The 20959-nt window shown below is 38.9% G+C and overlaps 2 protein-coding genes across 5 annotated transcripts in view; one reads left to right on the plus strand and one right to left on the minus strand.

Moving 5' to 3' along the window:
• LOC106534614 (protein FAM184A) overlaps nt 1–8116 on the plus strand; it is a gene marked incomplete at its 5' end in the record, with an annotated part of 13208 nt that extends 5092 nt beyond the window's left edge. The window contains 2 exon segments of one of the 3 annotated variants that reach the window (XM_014031310.1): nt 1501–1811; nt 2867–3299. In XM_014031310.1, the coding sequence (XP_013886764.1) occupies nt 1501–1811; nt 2867–2981 (426 nt within the window). 3 annotated transcript variants of the gene reach the window in all.
• A 71-nt stretch (nt 8117–8187) lies between these two features.
• pln2 (phospholamban 2) lies at nt 8188–19927 on the minus strand. 2 transcript variants are annotated; one of them, XR_001312365.1, is made up of 3 exons: nt 19460–19927; nt 10444–10744; nt 8188–8508 (listed from the first exon to the last, which is right to left on the minus strand). XR_001312365.1 is itself a non-coding variant. In XM_014031315.1 (2 exons), exon 2 carries the CDS (start codon nt 10657–10659, stop codon nt 10498–10500), a length of 162 nt encoding a protein of 53 aa, XP_013886769.1. In that variant the 5' UTR covers nt 10660–10744; nt 19460–19926; the 3' UTR covers nt 9183–10497. The 2 variants fall into 2 exon arrangements, 1 of the variants encoding a protein (XP_013886769.1); XM_014031315.1 differs by lacking the exon at nt 8188–8508 and having other exon boundaries at nt 9183–10744; nt 19460–19926.
• Nucleotides 19928–20959: the final 1032 nt, after the last annotated feature.

Here is a 20959-nt window from a genome sequence, read left to right on the forward strand (position 1 = left end):
GCGCTCTGATGCATTGTACTTGGCATCTGAAAATACATTTCCTCAAAGGTATTTTTGAATCTGAAAAGAGCTTCACTGAGTGAGGTGAGAAGTAGTGTTGAGAGCAGCAGACAGTTTAAGTTTCACTTTGCTCTGTTACTGCCGAGAGCCTGCAGGAGTCATTGGTGGGGTGTGTGGGGTGAGGAGGTGTGCTCCGTGATGAGGAAGTTTGGCTTAAAGACATGTCCCAGGGGCGTTTCTGGTCCCCACCTGTCGTTTTGCTCCTCAGCATGGCTTCCTAAAAACGCTGCAGGATTTCTCAAACATGGATGAATGAGTCAAAGCAAGGCTTTGGGCTTGTTTTTTATGAGAGTATAACATTATAGCATGATATAAAACTCAAAAAAGTTGATTTTACATTATATTGCCCCTTTAATACTCCTATTATAAAACACTTTCTATTCACTGAAGCAGACTCACTATTTGGCAAGATCATAGTGAGCCTGCTTCAATGTATAAACACTGATGCTAATCCTTTATTGTTTACAAATGCATAAATAACCTGTTTAAAAAGCATTAACTCCTTTTATAAAAGAGAATATGAAGTGGTACCAAAATTTCACAGCTTGTCAAGATGATGATTTTATAAATGTTTTTATTTTTTCCCACATTTTATATTGCATTAATAATTACATATTTGTATGGATATTTACAGTGGCTGGCACAGCTCCGCAAACCCGCTAATATCAGAACTAGCTTGTCACTTGTTGCTTTGGAAACTGTTAGTGGGCCAATAAGCTTCTGCTATATTAGGTTCCACTGATCTTAAGTGCACTACAGATTTCACAAGTTTAAAACTTCTGTTTTTGTGCCATTTACTCAGAATTAAATAAAAAATGTCCCCCGACAGTGCTGGACATGTCAGCACCATGTATGTAGCATGCAGCATCTTTAGCAGCTAAACTTCAAACTAGGAGCATCAAAAATAAATAGAATAAAATTTAACAATATTTAAATAATGAATACAAAAACTGACTCCGTATAAAATATGTTGGAGAAAGGATTTGCTGTTGTTTGATGAACTTTAAACAGTATTTATAAAAATACAAACTCAAACAAAGAATTGCTTTTATTCTTAAATGGGTAAAGTTTGCATCAGTCCCACTAGTCTAACTGGAAGGAGATGAAAACACTGCTGAGTGATCATTGTTTTAGTGGTTAGTGTTAGCTTCCCCTAATTTTTTTTATGTTTTTAGTGGATTAGCATTAGCGGAGCTAAGATTCTTGTTCAGCAAAGTAGTGGTTGGTGAACCTAACTTTGTGGGTATCTGTGCCCACTATCAAACAGTGGCGGAAGCAGCTAGCTGTAGCACTTTTAGTTTAGTTTAGCAGTGTTTAAAACTTAGTCCAGAGCTGGCAAAATATTGGTTATCTGCAGGGGCCTCGACAGACAGAACCACAGGAGGTCACATCCATTGGTTTGGTTGTTCATTCATGTCTCGCCTTTCTGTGTGTCTGTAGTCGAAAACGGGCAGCCAATCAGATTGGCGCCCCCCCAGCTTCCCTAGCCACTCGGCTCTCCGAATCGTCAGCCCTCCCGCCACGAGCCGTGAAGGCCAGGAGCAGGAGGGCCAGGAGGTGGAGGAGGTAGGACCGGGAGGCTGCGTTGTGCCTCCTCACTCCCCCCTTCAGAGGTCCCTCCCCCGACTTAAGAAAGCCCTGCCACTGTTCAGTCCTCCTCTTCCTCCTCATCCCTCACATCATCCCACGCCTCCTCCTCATGCTCCTCAGGATCCTCATGTGCAGCATCAGGCCCTACAAGTCTGTAGGAGGTGAGAAATGACGACTTTCTGTCCCCCTCCCACCACCCGCTGCCTCAGCTCACTTTGATTTCAGAAAAACTGGGATAATGTGACGTTTGCTGCCCCACCTGTCTCCACTTGTTACCTCACCTATTAGTTGTGTTGTCAGCCTTAATGTAGAGCTTACGTTTGTTTTTTGCATGGCACAAATTAGCCTCCTGCTTTTTATTTGTAAAAACTGAAAAGCTGTTTATGAAGTTATCAATCAGCAGTTAGAGTAAAATTAATCATCCCAGTTCCTAAGATGATTTGAAAAGCTCTGAAATGTGGTAGATTTTATAATTTATGTTTTTGCTCCTTTTTAAATGAGTAATAAAATGCAAAGACAAAAAAACAGAGCCACACAGGATTTAAATTGGAATTTTAATTTCGCCCTAAAGCCACAGAGCCGAGCACTGATCTGTTCATTTCACAGAACGCTGCAGTCTTTTAGTCTCCCTCCATTAGATCGGGGGTCAGCACACAAAAATAATGAACACCTAATCCTTTTATATCCATCCGTGCCTCGACGTCACATTTTCATTCCATTTCACCATCGCACACCTCAGATGCATCCTGGTTGTCTGTCATCCTCCTTTCAGCTTCACAGAAAAACAAAAAATAAAACATGTGCAGTTCAGGCTCAAAGGGAGAAAACTGCAAAAAAAGGCAAAACTTGAAAGAAAGCGCCGCCGCCTTTGTCTTCTCGGTGAAACACAAAGCAAACAGGAGGGACGGGGGTGACGCTCGATGCAGCTGATTAGAAATCACCGGAGGGTCTGCAGCTGAAGCGAGGAGGCGGAGGGAGAACTGAGCCTCGCTTTATCCATCTGAAGCTTTCACTGGACCCCCCGCCCCCCGTCCAAAACCAGCTTAGACTTGCAATTACAACACGCGAGGCAATCACCGTTATTTTGTGTTCTGTCACTCTCCCAACCCCCAGTGCACCCCCCCACCACCACCTGTGAAACCCCCTCCACCCTCCTTATCGTTTTCCCCTCCTCTTCGTTGACAAGAAATCTGTCTTTTTTTCTTCCTTCCCTCAGCCTTCCTGAAGCCAACACTGCGACACCATCCGACTCCGGGGGGACGGAGGAAGAAAAAAGCAAAGAATATCTTACAAAAGAGGAAGAGCTGTACTCTCAGTACTTCACTTTCTGACCGGCAAAAAAAAACTCATCCCAATTCTGTCAAAAAAAAAAAAAAAGAAGTAGTAATGGGACAGGAAGCTAGAGCTTGACAGTCGTTTGATGGATTGAGATTATGTCAGACTTTCAGCAGATTTCAGTCTAACTTTAGGGCTTCCATAGAACATGAAGAGGAGCAGAACTTATCAGTGCTTCATCATGACAAACATGGCTAAGAGGAGGTGGAAGGGAAAGATTCAGAATAATTTATTTCATTGTTCAGACCACCTACACTTAAAACTTTTGAGCTCTGTTACTAAGAAAATCATCAACCTAATCAACAGGTTGGATTTTTAAATTCTGAATTTCAGCAGGTTGCTTGAGTTTAGTTCAACCCATGGTAATGGCCAAGTCAAATCTGAGAAATCAATGTAAAAATGTCAAAATAAAATGCCATATAGTGTTTAAAATGAACAAATCAAGATGAGTACTGTTAGTAAATCTATATATTTTAATAACCGGTTCAGCTTTGTATTGTAATAAAAGGCTGATGGGGGAAATTAGAATTAAAGGCCAAATCATTTTTCTTTTGAAATGAATCTTGTAGGTGAATCGAGCAGTAAAATAAAGAAATTTGAGTCTTGAGGGAAAAGGCACTAAATGTTCTTTTAAATATAATTTTTTTTGTGCAATTTGTAGCACAATTAACCCAGCTATACAGCCTGCTAAGGCTTCAGAAATTAATGCTCAACTTGTTTTTTAGTTTGATAAGTCATAAACATAAACTCCTCTTCAGCTTTTTCACACAAACCTTTCCCATTTGCTCCCCTCGTCCTTTTGTAACACTCCGCAATTTTCCTTTAATCGCTCGTTTTACACTGTCAAACACCAAAAACTACTTTTTGGAGAAAGGAGAAAGACCCCGCTCTCCCCAGAGACACTTTCCAGCTCATCCTGGGGGACACCGAGACGTTCCCAGGCCAGAGGGGATATATGATCAAGTCCAGGATTTTCTCCAAAGTGCCAGACTTATTTTGAAAACATTTTAAAATGCTTATTTCAAACCCGCATCTGAGACCACCGCAGCGCGCGGGGGTGGGGGGGGGGGGGTACGGTGCGCAGCGCTGCGGCTTCTGAATAAATGAAAATGATTTAACACAGTTATTTATACTTTTAGCAGCTTTTTTTTTATTCCACAGCTGACCTGCTAAAAATGACAGATTTTCTTTTCTGGATCTCTGACAGACGGACTTCAATCTCTGAACTCGTAAAGTTTTTCTTTTAAGTTTTCACTGCCATTTTCATGAATGAACACTTCCTGATATCTGAGGCAGGAAACATAGCCTTATATGGTGTTTTTGGGGTGGTAATTATGCTAATCTCCTCTCCTCGTGCACGAGCAGCTGGATAGAACAGGTGTAAATTACGCAGCTCATTTACGCACTTTTCCTGAAGATAGAAGAGTTTGTTGAATCTGACGTGACATGTTCGTACGAACCCTTTGTACGAACAAAAGTAAGAGAAATTTAGGATAAAAATACGAACATGTTCTTGCATGAGGCCCATTGTCAGAAACCCAATAACCTGAATACAATGTTAAACCTGAATAAGTTCAGCCTTTTAACGTTTTGATCGCACAAAGCTTTGTGAGTTATAGTTGGTGTTTGTTTTTGTGACCTATAATCTGGAATCTGATGAAGTGTTCTTAGCGTTCAGCCTGAAGGAAGTGATTAATGCCTTTAAAGTCTCCTTTAATGTCTCATGTTCTGGGTTTGTGTCTGTAGAAAGGACCGACCCGGTCTCTGATTGTGTTTCTGCAGCTCCAAAAAAGGTTTAAGTGACAACACCAGCAAACGATCCAAAACTGAAATCTTTAGCTTGCTGTCTCACTGCTTCGACTGTACATAGAATACGTGTTTGAACGTCATTTTCAAAATGTTTCAGCTGACCGAGGGGCACTCGATTCGCCGCTTTCAGATGCCTCAGCAGTCTCAGGAGGAGAAACCTGCAGATAAACCGAATCGAGTGCCCTTCGTATTTTTATTATTCGGCTATTTATAATCTAAGAAGCTCCTGTTTTTTTCTGTGGTCTGTCTGCGATGCCACCGGGTCAGAGACGTGAAGAGGAGGAGTTCTGTCAGTCGAATGACTCCTAGCTGATTTTTTTGTTTTTATGCCAAGGACCGCTTAGTCCAGAATTTAATGAAAAAGTGAACTCCTCCTCTGCACGTCTCTGTCGGTGCTTCAGACCACAGAGCATGTGAAAACAGAAACACCCCCATGCTGCTGTCACTCACTTTAAAGTCTCACGTCAACACTTTTTATTGTGCTTTAATTTATTTATTTATTTTTTACTTGAAAGTTTACATATTTCTTGCACTAGATACCATTGAGAAAAATCTGTACAGTTTTTTCAAACTGCATGGTCATCACCACCATGACGGAGGGTCCATTTGTTCTCAGAAAGCGAGTTTAGGAGTCCCCGACACGTTTCAGCTCAGCGCAACGAACTTGTCTTCCTAACAGTCAGCTGAGACGTCGGTCATTCAGGAAGTGTTTAAAAGTCCAACCAGTGAAGTTCACATGCAAACAAAATTAACAGTCAACATCTTACTTGTTGTAGCTCCTTGAACTGCCTCCATTTGGTGAAGTAAGTTCATCCTGACAGGATTAATGAGATGATAATCTGTGATTAAGGCCAAAGTGGTTTGCTCTCCTCTTAAAATGACACCAGTCTCAAGTATTTTATTATAGGTTGTAGAAACATGTCTTAAAATTTTACATTTTTGTCTGTTATTTTTTATTATGACAAATCTCACAATCCCAGCTAGTGGCTGCTGCTTTTTGCATTAGCTGTATAATATAAAACAGGTGGCGATGGAAATATTTATAAATAAGTATTCAGATGAACCAGTGTAAGTCAGCAGCAATCCACTTTTGCCTTAACCCCAATAGCCTTTAGCTCATCAGTCTGGTCAGATTTAAAAACGATTACTCCAAACTGAGGTCATTTAAAAAGTTATCTGCAACAGTTAATATATTAATAACTCATAACTTTTCCAAAATAACCTACTTCAGAAGCTCAGCTTTAAGGTTTAACCATGTTGGTGTTAAATCTGTTCTAAATGTAACGGCTGTCCACACAAAAGATTTTTGTGAATAAAATTTTTTTTACTTTTTATTGCGTTTTTTAGCATTTTGAAAATGACATCATCGCCCTGCCTCTAATCTGACCTACAACATGAGGGCGAGCTCTTTTTTCTTGTTGTGTTTGCATAAGTTTTATGCTTTTCAACTTGTTTCCTGTTTTTGTTTCTTTTTTTAATGGCATCATCACAGCGCCACTCACAGGCCTGGTAGAGTTACTACAGCAACTGAATAAAGAGATTTGCAGTAACTGTTGTTTTTGAGAGGGTATAGCATAAAGCTCAAACTTGTGTTGGACCTTTTTTTAAATACTTTTTAACCTGGTTAAAAAAAAACTATTGTTTTCATTGGCTTCAGTACCATTTAATAATGCTTTTTGCAGCATCTTATCTTGAGTTGACCTCTTAAAAATCAGATATTTCAGCTTTTATGGTTTACATTAGACCTAAGAAATGGAAACATGATGCTGAACGTTCAGCCTAGTGTTAATTTAGTCTTTTTGTGCCTGAAAGAAAGTGTGTTTTTGTTAAATGTGTGAAGACTAATATGAATCTTCTCAACAATTTCTAGATATTATGAAAATGGGTCAAAATGTTTTGTCACTGGGTGAAGATTTAAACACTTCCTGAAACAATATACCGGTAAATGTCACACTAGAAAGTGACGTTTTTCAGCTCTGACCTTAACGTTTTACCGTACGGTTGATCCAACTGTCCTGTAACACGAAGCAGAAGTTGTGCTGAATGTCTTAAAGTAAATGTAAATATGATGAGTGACATAAAGAGAAAAGAGCGACGTCTATATGGGTTTACCACCTGGATTGGATGATTCCTCCATGAACACTGTGAATTTTTAGATTTATTTAACGGCAATGTGAAATTTGAACATTTAAGCTTCAACCTCTCTGTTTGGTAAGAGGGCTTTATTTATTTATTTATTTATTTATTTATTTATTTATTTATTTATTTATTTATTTATATTCTTTCTCACAATTACATCAAATTTTGCCTAATTTTTTTTTGTTGTTTTGCTGCTGAATATTTGAAGAACGTCCCTCATAATGAAATTAAAACCATTCTGGCGTGTTTGCAAGCAATTCAATTTTTTATTGTTTTAAAGTTTATTGAAGTTCAAAACTGCCCCTCAACCTTTCACCCTCCTGCTGCCCTTGGGTCAAAATAAGGCCCTATGGGTCATTTTGACCCAACGGCAGCAGGAGGATTAACCATTATTGGTAAAAACTTATGTTTTGACAAAGATACACAAAGTATTGAACATGCACTCGTTTATTTTTCTTCTTTGGGAGCAGTTTAAAAAATCTTTAAATCAATTTAGGAGCTTGGTTTTGTTCAGCCAAAACAGTTTTCTTCATTGGCACAGAAACGTAGCTTATCAAAAATCCATTTTTCCACATTTTTGTTTCCTCCATTATACTTTTATGTAAATGTGTATTTTCATTTGTCACGCAGATTTTAGTTAGTACTTTTTTTAGTTCTGTGTTTTTAAACTGAGATTTAGGGCATCGGGACAAAAATTAATGCATGCAACAAATATGTTGCAGTGTTAAAGAACTGAACTTTGATTTTATCATTCAGTATCGTACGTCTTGCCCTTTTTGAAGTGAACACAGTTATAACAAAATTTATATTTATATTATTTCTGTTGTATGTCATGGAACAATAAATATATGATTGTGAGGAAAAAAACTTCCTTGTGTTTTAGTTTGTGTTTTGTTGAACTTTTGACTCTTTTGCTCAAAACTCCTCCTACCTGAAAATGTTTTAGCAAATTTCCGCCTGTTAAGAATGTTTAGGGCTATTAAAGCGATCATAAAGTTATACCACCCATTATCTGTTGTAGATGGTTTGGAGACGGTGGCATTGACAAAAAGACAGATCTGGAAGTGTCAGAGCTGAAGATGTTGAGGTTCTCCTCTGGAGTGACAAGGATCGATCATCAGAGGTACAGCACAGGTTGAACTACTGGGAGATAAAGTTAGAGGGACCAGACTGAGATGGTTTGGACATGTCCAGAGGAGGGACAGTGTTGGTAGAAGGATGTTAGAGATGCAGCTGCCAGGAAAAAGACAAAGATTTCATTAACACACTTTCATTAACGCAAACAAAAATGATCACAATCAATCAAAAGAAATAAAATAAAGAAAAGCAAATGGACACATGAATGCAGTTAGAGAGGATAGAGAAAAGGAGGATGATTTGCTGGGCCATCCTCAGAAGAGCGAACAGCCGAAAGAAGATCCATCTTCTGCTTGTTTCTAAGTCAGGTTGCAGGAGCAGCAGCTTGAATAGAGACCTCTTTCTGCAGCCACCTTTTCCAGCTCTTCCAGTGGGACACAAATGTGTTCCCAGACCAGCTGGTGTCTCCTCATAGTTAGATATGCCTGGAACACCTCCCTGTAGGGAGGCAACACAGGAGTATCCTTATCAGGTGCCCGAACCACCGCAACTGGCCTCTTTCAATGTGGAAGAGTAGTGATTCTACTACCAGATAGCTGAACTTGTCGCTCTGTTTCTAGAGAGAGCTCAGCTACCCTACGGAGAGAAGTGATATTGACCACCTGTATCTGTGAACTCGTTCTTTCAACAACTACCTAGAATTTGTGGCCACACCTGAGGGTAGCAACCAACTGGTAAACTGAGAGCTTCACCTTACAGCTCAGCTCCCTCTTCACCACAATGGACCAGTACAGAGTCCACGATACTGTGGAAGCTGCATTGATCTGTTTATTATACATGTAATTTACATATTTATTTCTAACTATACACATCTGTTGCCTACATTTTAAGATTTATTTCACTATTCCAAACACATACTGTATATTGACATGAAAGTCAATCAAGACTCTCATAGATACAAACTATCACAAATGGACCATGTTTGTAGTGATTTATGACTTTCTATTGAAACATAGACAGATTAGATTAGATTAGATTATCCCTGAATTTTTTTTAGGAATCAACATGTCATACAAATGAAAAAAAGTAAACCACTCTAACTGTATTAACATGAAGTTTATTTTATGTGAAAGATTGAAAATAAGGTCAGTATAATCTTCCAAATATACATGTAGAGCAAAAAGGTTTTATTTGTGAATATTTACTTTTACAGTTTATCGAAATAAAAATTGACAGTGGAAAAACTAATTGGTAACCTTTTTAAAAGATTTCTTTCTAAAGCAATAATGAGATTAAATGAGTCTTATATATAATGGACTTACACAAACTTTATGTAATTTTGTTACAATATACAAGAACAACACAGAGTGTCAGTTTGCTACCCTAATAAACATTCTGTGACTAAAAAATACTTAAAAATCAAACCATGCATAAAGAGCTCCTCTGTAGGCAAACTGTAACACTTCACATCATTTAAACGTACTTCATTTCATTCTAGGTCACAGATTTACCAAGAAGAATTAATACATTTTAGGTTAAAATCAAGGTTATGGAAAAAATAAGCCTCTGAGATATGTATCTTAAAATGCCTTACAGTGACTGAAGTTAGTGAGATTCTGTTCAGAAAAGTCGCAAATCTTTAATGCCATAAAATATATTCTACAGATGTCTTGATACCAAAATATTCAGATTAGACCTACAAAATAAGTCACATATACTTGTTACCCCGATTATTGGTGTGTGATTAACTTTAGAAAGCTATTTAACAAAGGAGCTCATCCCTCATTGTATTATTTTATCAATTTATGACTACTTTTGGCAATCATGCTAAGAACTTGATTTATGTCAGACTTTTCATGACTCCATACTTGGTGTTTCAAGACCCCCATCATAGTCCAGAACCAGAATTAGGGAACCACTGTTTACCCTAAATTAACCCTCCTGCTGCCTTTGCCTCGGATGATTTTAACCTAAGAACAGCAGGAGGGTTAATCAAAAACATACAACACTTCTTTGTGTTGCTATGATTCAACCACTGGGTGGCGCCAGAGTAATATTTTAAATTACCTTAAAATCACCCATAGCATTTTCTTCACATCTAACACACGTTAACTATATTTTATCATCCATTCCTAAGTTAGTTCTTGTCAGACCAGAAGTTTGAGAAAATTCAGAGGGAGAAACAGAAAATGCATATTTTGTCTCATAATGCAGATCCTTGAAACTGTTGTATTGTCCACATTTTTTTATCCTGGTAAAGTTTTAGCTTTTAAGTTCTTATCGCTGAGGCAGCTCTGGAAAACAATGTCACAATGGTTAGACCTCAGTGGGCTTTGACAGTGATATGTTAAAAGAATAAAATAAAACCCATCGTGTTTGGTTTTTATCTTAGACATTGTGTTGAATATAACTTCACACAGCAGACGTACATACATCCACACTGCACATCAGCGGTGGGGGCGGGGTTTAACCCAGAGGAGTCTGCTCTCAGCTGCTGAGCAGGACGATGATGTAGATGAGGAGCAGGCAGATGAGGATGAGGGTGAAGTTGACAAACAGCTCCTGCAGGTTCCTCTTGGCTTGGGGGTTCACCTCGATCTGAGAGGCTCGGCGGATGGCCGACTTGGTCATATGCTGGACGCGCTCCATGGGTGGGGGGCAGCGGGGGAGGTTATATTTTGATCGCTTGGAACAGGAGCTGAACAGAAAGAAGCTGTTGGATCTCTCGTCTTCTCTAATTTCAGAGAGAGGGAGGCGGGGGAGGAGAGACAACACATTAGACTGTTAGACGTCTTTGAATTTTCAATGACAAACACACGCAGCACGCGCTCCTCTGTCTTTGTGTCTCCAGGTTGGGATGTGTGCCCTTTCTGTACCGCGGCACATGCTGGGATGATAACAGAGCTGCTAAGAAGTGCCAGCTGAGGGCTGATGATGTGTTAAGCTCAACTTGAGCTGGAGTGGCAGCAACACAAATGTCAAGATCACAAAGTGTTGTGGAGCTGGCATTTAGAAGGACAAAATGAGTGATTGTTTCGTGAGTTTGAAGAGTTAGATGTGTACGAAGAAGAGTAACTAAAGGAGCATCGCTGTGCTTAAACCTCCTTTGTCACGGGATGATTAGTGGTTCCTTACAGTCTTAACATTTGTTCATCAGAACTGACAAATACTTTTCTATTTTTAAGAAGAACAGATGTCTGTTTCCGAGAGCATCCCTACATTCACAGCTTTGTTCTCTATCAGAGTTTGTCCTGAGGAGGGCGCTAAATGAAGGCCCTTTTTTAAACAACAACGTCAAACCTGAATCTGTCTCTTGACCATCGTGCTTTATCTGAATCAACAAACATAGCAGCTGTCTTCTGCACACGTTTCAGCACGTCTATTTTTACCATTTCACTTTTCTACCTCTGAGTGACCCATTATCACCCTTTACTGCACACAGCCTTGGTGAAAGCTCTCTCAACATCGGTCTGCTTGAGGAGCTCCGAAACTTCAGACCTGGTGAAGTGGGAACTCATCTGGCTTTAAAAGCTGTATATCAACAAAATCTCTTATGTGTGCTAATCTGATACCATCTATGGATTGACGGCTGCTTGATACAAGGCCTCAGCTTAAACAGGGAGGGCAGACATCTCTTTTCACGGCTACATCTTCCAGCTCTTCTGAAAGGACTTGAAGGTCTTCCCAGGCCAAACGAGGGTTATAATCTCTCCAGCATGTTCTGGGTCTTCCCTAAGGGTCTCCTCCCAATTGTATATCCCTGGTGCATCCTTATGCCCAAACCACCTCAACTGGCTCCTCTCGATGTGGAGGAGCAGCAGCTCTACTCTGAGTTTCTTCCAGATAACTAAACTTCTCACCTTGTTTCTTAAGGCCCTGTCACACTATGATGTTTTAGACAACTTATGCCAACTTATGAAAACAGTTTCTCCACTAAATTTCTAATAAAAATTAGACATTTGATCAGTTTGTTAGCATTGCAGTATGTACATGCTAAAAAGAGGCTTCCAATGTATTATTTTATTCCATCTTCAATGTAGATATCTTCAAACTTTTCATAAGTTGGCATAAATTGTGTAACGTGACAGGGCCTTGAAGAAAAATTGTTTTGATCATTTGTATCTGCAGTCTTGTTCATTTGGTCACCACCCAGAGATTGTGATGATAGTTGACTTCGACTGACCAAAAACAGAGAGCTTTGTCTTTCACCTCAGCTTCACCACAACAGACTGGCACAAAGAAAACAGAACTCTGCAGAAACTGCACTGATCCGGCTGTGGATCTGACTTCCCATTCTTGTATAACAGTCTGTTTTATTGAGATAAATTTTGGTGTGGTAGTAGCTAGAATAGAATAGAATTTTTTGTCCTTTGCACATGTAGCTGAGACTCATTGAACACATACCGTTGCCACACCCTGTTTTATAACATAAGGCTGTGTAAATGAATTTACTAGTTTTGACCAAAACTTCCCTTGTCAACATTCTGATGATGTAAATCTAAAACTCAGCATTAAAAGCAGCAGGCAATCTGCATTTTTTCAAGGACTACTAGGCCTCTTATTAGTTCATATTGACACATTCACTTCTTTGTTTGGGTACCTAAAATTATAGAACATTAGAACCAGATTTAGCAGTCATGCAGTATTGTTGCTAGTCTTTGATCTAATCACAGAGCCAAATCTAGGGTTATATGATCAATTTATTTATTTATTTTTGGTTTGTTTTTTTATCATCAAACTAAAAAACTTTAAATCCTGTTGAGATCACAAGCAGAGGCTTAAACTGCAACATACTACACTGGACTGACTGGAAGTTACCCTCTCTGAGCTCTGATTTGTTTTCCAACACACAACTTATCCATGGAAGTTCAATCTCTCTGATTTATACCATCAATAAAATGATAACTGAGAAGTCAAAGTCAACTAAATTAAAATATTTATTGCTTTTTAAATAACTATCAGTCTTTACAATATCATTTGACAAAAAAGCTAACATTGATAGACTTTTATTTTCATTGTGAGCATCTTTGATGTCTACAAAGTTTAGTTTTAAGCCTGAAAGGTAGAACTCAAAACATGCTAAGATGAAAGGAAATTGTAATAAATATTGACGAAAGGGTTGAATTTTTTGTTTCATCCAGTTTTGTGGCATTTTTGTCTCCATCTAGTGGTCATCAGAACCCCTTGCCACTCCCCACCTCTCCCAAAGACATGTTCAATCTTTATCTATGCAGCCATTATCTATACTCGCTTCTTCCTTTCCAGGTAATGGGGGTCACTAGCACTCATGTCCAGCAGTCACTGTGTGAGGGCCGGAGTACACCCTGGACAGTCTATCACAGGGACACAGAGAAAAACAATACAAACAACTATTCACTCTCATCTAGGGACAATTTAAGGCTCGTTCACACCGAGAGCGTTTTGAGCGGCAGGAGCTGCCAGTTTACATGCAAAGTCTATGGCGAACGTGCCTCAAGGGGTTGTGCGTCGCGTCACGCGCGTTATGAGCGGCGCGCAAGGAAGGCGGAAGGGGCGCAGAGCGTTTTCCGTGCATGCGGTGCTGCAGAAGCCGCCGCTGCCCGAGCCGCCGCCAGAGTTCAAATATCTGAACTTTTCGCCGCTCGACGCGTCTCCCACTGAAAACCTAAACAGACGGACTGGAGATCTTTACCTGAAATCGACCGTGTGCAGTTGGATTTTTTGGCAGGATTTATCAGCACCGATGTGGATCAGCTGCTCGGGACCAAAAAAAAAAAAAAAAAAGAGAGAAAAAAGTTCGTCAGCTGGCAGCTTCTGGAGTGATGAAACTAACCGAACAAATTGCCTCTAAATCATCTGGTGAGTTAATTATCTGCTGTGCGCAACGTTAGCTTGCTTTTTAGTAAAAAAATCAAAGCCATTTTCTTTTACTTCATCTTTATTTCACCCGCCGAGGACACGCTCCTCCCACACCTCGCTGCTGCCGCTGCTTGTTCTGGTCTGAACACTAGTGCGTTCAGTCTGAACATAGAGCGTCCAGTGAGAGACGTTTTGCGCTTTTTGGCCGCTCAAAACGCGTTCGGTGTGAACGCACCATAACATTCATGTCTTTGGTCTGTGGGAGGAAACCAGAGTACCCCGAGAAAACCCACGCATGCAGAGAGAGAACATGCAAACTTCTACCCAGAAAGATCCCCAGCTCATCGATCCCGCAACCTTCCCGTTGAGAGGCAGCAGCTCTACCAGTTGAGCTAACATTTATCATTTTGTTTAACCTGTATCGCATTATCCTATTCATAAAATCGAATCCGATTCGAATTAAGTGAGTAGTTACAAACATTTATCTGAAAAATGAAAAAAAGAACTGAATTATACAGTTTCAGTTGTACCAATGGACTTTTTCAGGTTTTTATATATAAACGATTTTAATTAATTTAAAATCTTCATTTTACGACACAAAAACTAAGAATTATTGTGCTCCTGAAAACTTGTTTTAAGAGCAAAATATTCATATATATATATTCAAACTCTCACATTAGAGGTAGAGCTTCAACTGTTTAGCTTCTGAAGTCTACCCAGTTCAAGATGGCCACCACATCTAATCAACCATGGCCAACTTAAAAGCAGCTACTTCCTCCTCCCGTCATCTTTACCTCATCTGTAGGCATCATCAAATGTTGAGAATATTGGTTTATTTTTAATTTGATAGTGAACAAAAAAACATATCCTAGAGGTAAATCTAAGCAGGTAAATCTTGGTCTTGTAGCCGGTGATAGACTTGTTGACATCTCCTGACATTCCCAGTCCCTGGGACAGTTTTCCTGTCATTACGCTACTCTTTTGTTTGCGTATTTCACATTTAAAACCAAAACATCTGTTCTGTTGGAGGCAAAAAGTGACTGGTTCTTCTGTGAGCGGGAAAAGCGGCACGAGGGAAAGGGGGCGTCACAGCAGCTGCAGTGGTCAGGCGCCTCAGAGTGGCTGTCCTTGACTGAAACTTCAATGTTACGTTGATTAAAACTACAACACTTTAGGCTCTGAACAAAGCTTGTAGGCTGGACTGGTTGTGGTTGTCTAGTTTTTGTAACAAAAATAGTTTGGGGTTACATTTGGACCTATTTTTCTTTAGAATTAGAGATATTTTTTCCTCCCTCTATGTTTGACCCCCCTTCCCCACTTTTCTGCCACTGGTTGTTTCTGACACAAGTTTTTGTTCATCTACTCATCCAGAACCGTGGATATCAAGCAACACAAGCCAATCAGAATGCTGGTTTCATTTTGCTAATAGGTTGTTTAGACCAATCAGAAGTTGACAGGCAGAAAACAAGCTGAAAAGTAGACATTGGGCCTCGTGCAAGAACCATTCGTACGCACAGATTTGTTCTTAAGTTGTGCGTACGAGTGATTTAGGAGAATTTGTGGCATTCACCAATGTTTTCATATTCTAAGATTTTTTTCAGATACGAACAAAATTCACGAGTGGTCCAGACCTGTTGTATATTTTACGAGCAGTCAGTCTGCTGTTATCCAGACGGGTTTTCCTCACATAACTTTATATTTCGTTAGTTTGAAGATATTTTGAGTTGAAAATAAATTACACTCCATAATTATGTTGACAATAGGCTATTCTGCTTGAACTAGAGTTATAATTTTAAATGTAATAATTTAGACTAACAATATAAATTGTCCGTCCGGCCGGCTTATCTGGGATCGGGTCGCGGGGGCAGCAGGAGAGAGACCCCGCTCTCCCCAGCGACACTTTCCAGCTCATCCTGGGGGACTCCGAGACGTTCCCAGGCCAGAGGAGGTACACAATCCCTCCAGTGAGTCCTGGGTTTTCTCCAAAGTGCCAGACTTATTTTGAAAACATTTTAAAATGCTTATTTCAGAACCTCAACTGAGACCACTTTAGACAGCGCGGGGGGGTACGGTGCGCAGCGCTGTCTTCTGAATAAATGAAAATGATTTAACACAGTTGTTTATACTTTTAGCAGCTCTTTTTATTCCACAGTTGACCTGCTAAAAATGACAGATTTTCTTTTCTGGATCTCTGACAGACGGACTTCAATCTCTGAACTCGTACAGTTTTTCTTTTTAATTTTCGCTGTCATTTAATGGACACTTCCTTGTATCTGAGGCAGGAAACATAGCCTTATATGGTGTTTTTGGGGTGGTAATTATGCTAATCTCCTCTCACGTGCACGAGCAGCTGGATACGAACAGGTGGAATTTACGCAGCTCATTTACGCACGTTTCCTGAAGATAGAAGAGTTTGTTGAATCTGACGTGACATGTTCGTACGAACCCTTTGTACGAACAAAAGTAAGAGAAATTTAGAATAAGAATATGAATGTTCTTGCGTGAGGCCCATTGTTTGTTGTGGAGTAATGCTAAATTTAAGATTATTATTCCAGGTTTGCTGTTCCCTTTATTGGTTGGTCTACATTCATAACCTTCCCTATGTTCATGAATTCATGGATTTAGTTGTGAGTTATTTGACATATTTTTAAACAAAGTGACAAAATGTTCCTGGCACGACTGCCGACAGAGACGTAATAAAACAACTCCGTCTATAATGATCTGAAACTGATCAGTCGACTTGATCAAAAAGGGGAAAATAATAAAAAAATGGTAAACTTCTGTTACTTAAGTTGTATTTTTTACTGCAAAATGTCAGGCTATTTCAACGTTTGAAACTTTTCGAGGGAATTTCTGGGAATAAACCTGAAATTTAAAATATTAAGCTGAAGTGTATCACCTGGACATGCATGGATGGGTTAGTTCAGAGCTGTAGTTTATGTTCAGAAAGGAAAATATCAAAATTGTTGTGTTATTATGCAGATAAAATGACAAAAAAAGAACAAGCTAATGGTTAAATAACATGCAAATAGTTTTGGTCAGAGTTGTTTAAATAAATTTTAAATTTTGACATTTTCTGCACATAAATTTAGACATTTCAATAATTTTAGGGGATTTTACTAGTTTTTTTTTTATTATTAGTACTTTTTTCATACTAATACACTGGTAAAAATATATAAAAAATGAGAACTGTACAAGTTTTTTGTAAACGTTGTGAGACAGTTCGTTTAAATTACCCTTAATTTTCGGTAAAATTCCATCATTGCCTTAATTTCTATGGAAAGTTTTTAATTGGGAATGTTTCCAAAAGTTCCCTCTTGGAAAGTTCCTTGAGATTTTTCTCTCTTCACTAGACTACTCTTTATTCAAGTTATTTTTTAAAATAAATGCTCCAAACATCTCATGCACTTTGAGAGAAATCTGTTGTCACTGCAGCTAAAGGAATATTACAAGATAGGGTTAAAATTCCCCCCCAAAAATTAATAAAATAATTTTGTGTACTCCATCAAGGGCTTTAAACCAGCAGTTTCCAATCCCATTCTTGATAAGTTTGTTTTATGTATTTTTATGTAAATAAAAAAAGTCTTTGCATTTTTATGACCTGACATGAAATATTTAAAGACCATCTGTATCAGTGATGAACAGAGGTGTGTTTAGATAGACGTCCTCTTGGAGACAGAAGTCTGGTTGAAATGTTTCCAAACCAAACTTTGAAGAGCTCTGGAGACTTGGACATGCCAGTCATTCCAAATGTGTGACTTTTATCAGCATGTGTCGGCACCAGCAGCTGTCGTCTTGACCGCTAAATGAGGCTAAACACACACACACGGTGCAGGTACACACACACATTCATGTGCATTCCTGTATACACACAAGCATGTTTACATTTTATTTTTACCTATTTCCTATTTCCAGTGCACCAAATATTTAGGTTTGAACCAAATAGGTAATGTTTGTACATCCTTTATGATAGACAGCTGTGGACAGAGGTGAAATGTAGGTTGGAAAGAAACATGTAGGTGCTGATGCTGACCTGAAATCCAAACTGGGGCATCATGGTCAGAACCACTCACATGCTTGATAACAGCATGTGTTGGACATGTCTGTGCACCAGAAAACAGTTTCAGTATGCTGTATGACTTAAATAATGTGATGCTTTAAAAAATTCCAGTCCAGGTGATGTCTTTTTCAGGGAAGGCCTTTCACATTCCAAAACGATTCTAAACCACAGACTGCATCTATTATAACAGAACGCCTCTTAGTCCAAGTGCTCAATGTTCTTATTCATATTAGTAAATATAGCCCTATCCTAACCTTTTTACCCTGTGCAGTCATTTTGCCAAAAAATGGTTCAAATTCCTAATTTCAACATTTAAGATGATTATTAGGTTTCCCAGTGAATAAAGTGGGGTCATTCCTATGTATCCTGGTACATGTTCCCCAGTGTTCCCCAGAGACCCATGTTTCCCAGTACTTATGTTCCCCAGATACTTTACAGGCACTTGTGTTCTTCAGATCCCTCTACCCTGGTACGGTACACCTACTGTACGTTCCCTGGATAGTTCCCCAGACATCCGTATGTTTCCCACCTATGTTCTCCAGATCCCTATGTACCCTGGTACACCTATGTTCCCTGGAGAGTTTCCCATGACCCCTATATTCCCCAGGTCTCTATGTACTCTGTTACATCTGTAGTGGCTAGATGGATTCCCTCTATCTATGTTCTTTGGATCCCTATATACACTGGTACACCTATGTTCCCTGGATGGTTCCTCAGACATTCCTGTTTCCCAGAACCCTATGTTCCTCTGTACAATACCTCCACTGTATTTTTTTTCAGTTGTTTTAAAAGACATTTGAAGGGAGAGCCAAGCATGTTTCATGACTTTTGGTATTAACTCCAGGAGAACGTACGTACCAGGAAACACAGGCACGGAACCAATAAAATATGTGTTTATTAAATTTGCCATTCATTGCTTTCTGTTTTTATTGACATTTTACACAACGTCTCAACTTTTTCTGGTTTGTAGGTATGTAGGCTGCCCTTCCTTCAGAGGTCATTGTAGAAAAATGGAAGGTTAAAGTTCACCATAAGTTTTGATTTTTTACAGTCAAATGCTCCTTTTGATATGAATAACCTTCAAAGATTAACCTTATTGTACAACCTCCTCTCTCCTCTGCCATTAAATGTCACTTTAAGACAAATCAGTTGCAGAAAGGTTTTAAACAGAAATATAATCTTGTTTTCCGGTATCCATGGCTGGGTTTAGAAATCTCTGATAAGTTTCAGCTGATTCGGCTCACCAGCACTTCTAATGTTATTAGTGTTTATCCCTCAGGGAGGTTCGGTCCAGTTTCCATTCCCCCTCTGCTCCTCTTCAGATCTGTGTTTACTTTATATGAACAATGACTCTTTTTTTATAAGACGCAGTGATTCATGCCTCTTAACGTTAAACATGCTCTCTTCTTTTACTACCAGAGTAGAAAGGATGTCTCACTCTGCCCAGGCTAAAATGATTCTGATTCAACGTTTTATTTCTACCACCACTCACTTATTTGATCTGATTTATTAATGTGAAACAAAAATAATGTGGAAAATGTTGAGTCTTACCTTGCAGTTAGAAGCAGAGCTGGATTGGTTGGAGTTTCAAGACAGAAATGTTAGATATGCAGTGCTCTGTGAGGCTGAAAATGCTCTGAGAGAGAAAGATGAGGAGGAGGAGGGAGAGAGGAAGAAGAGGCAGGACATCCCAGCTGAGAGTTCAGGAGAATTGGGATACCAAATTTGTATCTGCTGGAACTCTGCTCAGTTGGAGACATAAAAACTGAACTAAAATTTAATCAGTTGTAGTTCACTCATTGCTGATAAAGAGAGGGGTAAAGGAAGCCATTTTTGTGAAGAGAAACTGTCGTTAAACAGGGTGGAGGTCATCTTGTCCAGTTGTCCCCCTTTTACAATGCTATTATTGCGAGTATGACTCAGCCACCTGTGAACAACAGGCAATAATCAGAGCCCTAATCGTTGGGCTGTGAACAGTTTTGATTGCCATTGTTAAACCTGTTTGTCCACCATAATCAGAAAGTGTTTATAAAGCTGAGTTTACCTGAAACTCCTCAGACTGAAGAAGTCTCTTGGAGGAGAGGAAAAAAAACATTTTTTTAGCAAAGAACTCATCCAGAGGACCTACTTGACATTTTTTTAGATTTTTCTACCAGGGTTATTGAGATGCATCAAGCCATTCATTGACTGGGAGTTTTATTATCGTCTATCCACTGGTTCGTGAAATATTTTACTTACTGTATATGTCTAAGTAATCCTGAATAATTTATATTATTGTTTATTTTGAGGAAAACTTTGATGCCATTTGAAGCCATTCAATTCCTTGATTTGTAGCTTTACCACAACCAGAGAAAATCCTTGCATGTGAGTTTACTTGGCCAAAGAAGCTCGATTCTGATCCTGAATTTTTACAGCATCAGGTTTCGTGGAATGAAATTTTAAACAACATTCAAAACCTATAGTTTTAATTTTAAAAGATTTTTAAACTTAAAGCTGTTAGATCAAAACATTTTTGTTTAACAAAAGAATCAAATAAAAAAAGATTTTTTATAAGGATTTCTTGTGTTTCTTGAGTTTTTAAAAAGTTACGAGCTTTAGTATTTTGAAAATGTAAACAATGTCTTGTAAAATGTAAAAACACACAAATGTTGAGTTGGGTGCGAATATGCATCACATGTTGCCAAAGGCATAAGACAGGCAATGATGTTTTTCCTTAAATAAATTGTAATGAAAGTCGCAGGAAGCAGAGCTTCAATGTACCTCTATGACTCACTAACCTTTGGAGCCAACCCAGTTCAAAATGACCATCAGTTGGCTGCACCTGACCTTAAAATAAACTAAACTGACCATAACTCTGCTAATTTTACAGATGTTTACCTAAAATTTGTTCCAACAGTAGCTGAATGTGATATTTAATGCACATTTAGAAGATCTTTGGTTAAAATTTTGCCTTCAGTTATTTGGAGTCAACTCTGTTAGCAAAATACCCTGGTACAATATGAATTTTCACAAAACTTTTAGGAATGGATCACTGGATGTAACGCTGATTGC

Source organism: Austrofundulus limnaeus, unplaced genomic scaffold (assembly GCF_001266775.1).
Source record: "Austrofundulus limnaeus strain Quisiro unplaced genomic scaffold, Austrofundulus_limnaeus-1.0 Scaffold1221, whole genome shotgun sequence".
NCBI lineage: Eukaryota > Metazoa > Chordata > Actinopteri > Cyprinodontiformes > Rivulidae > Austrofundulus > Austrofundulus limnaeus.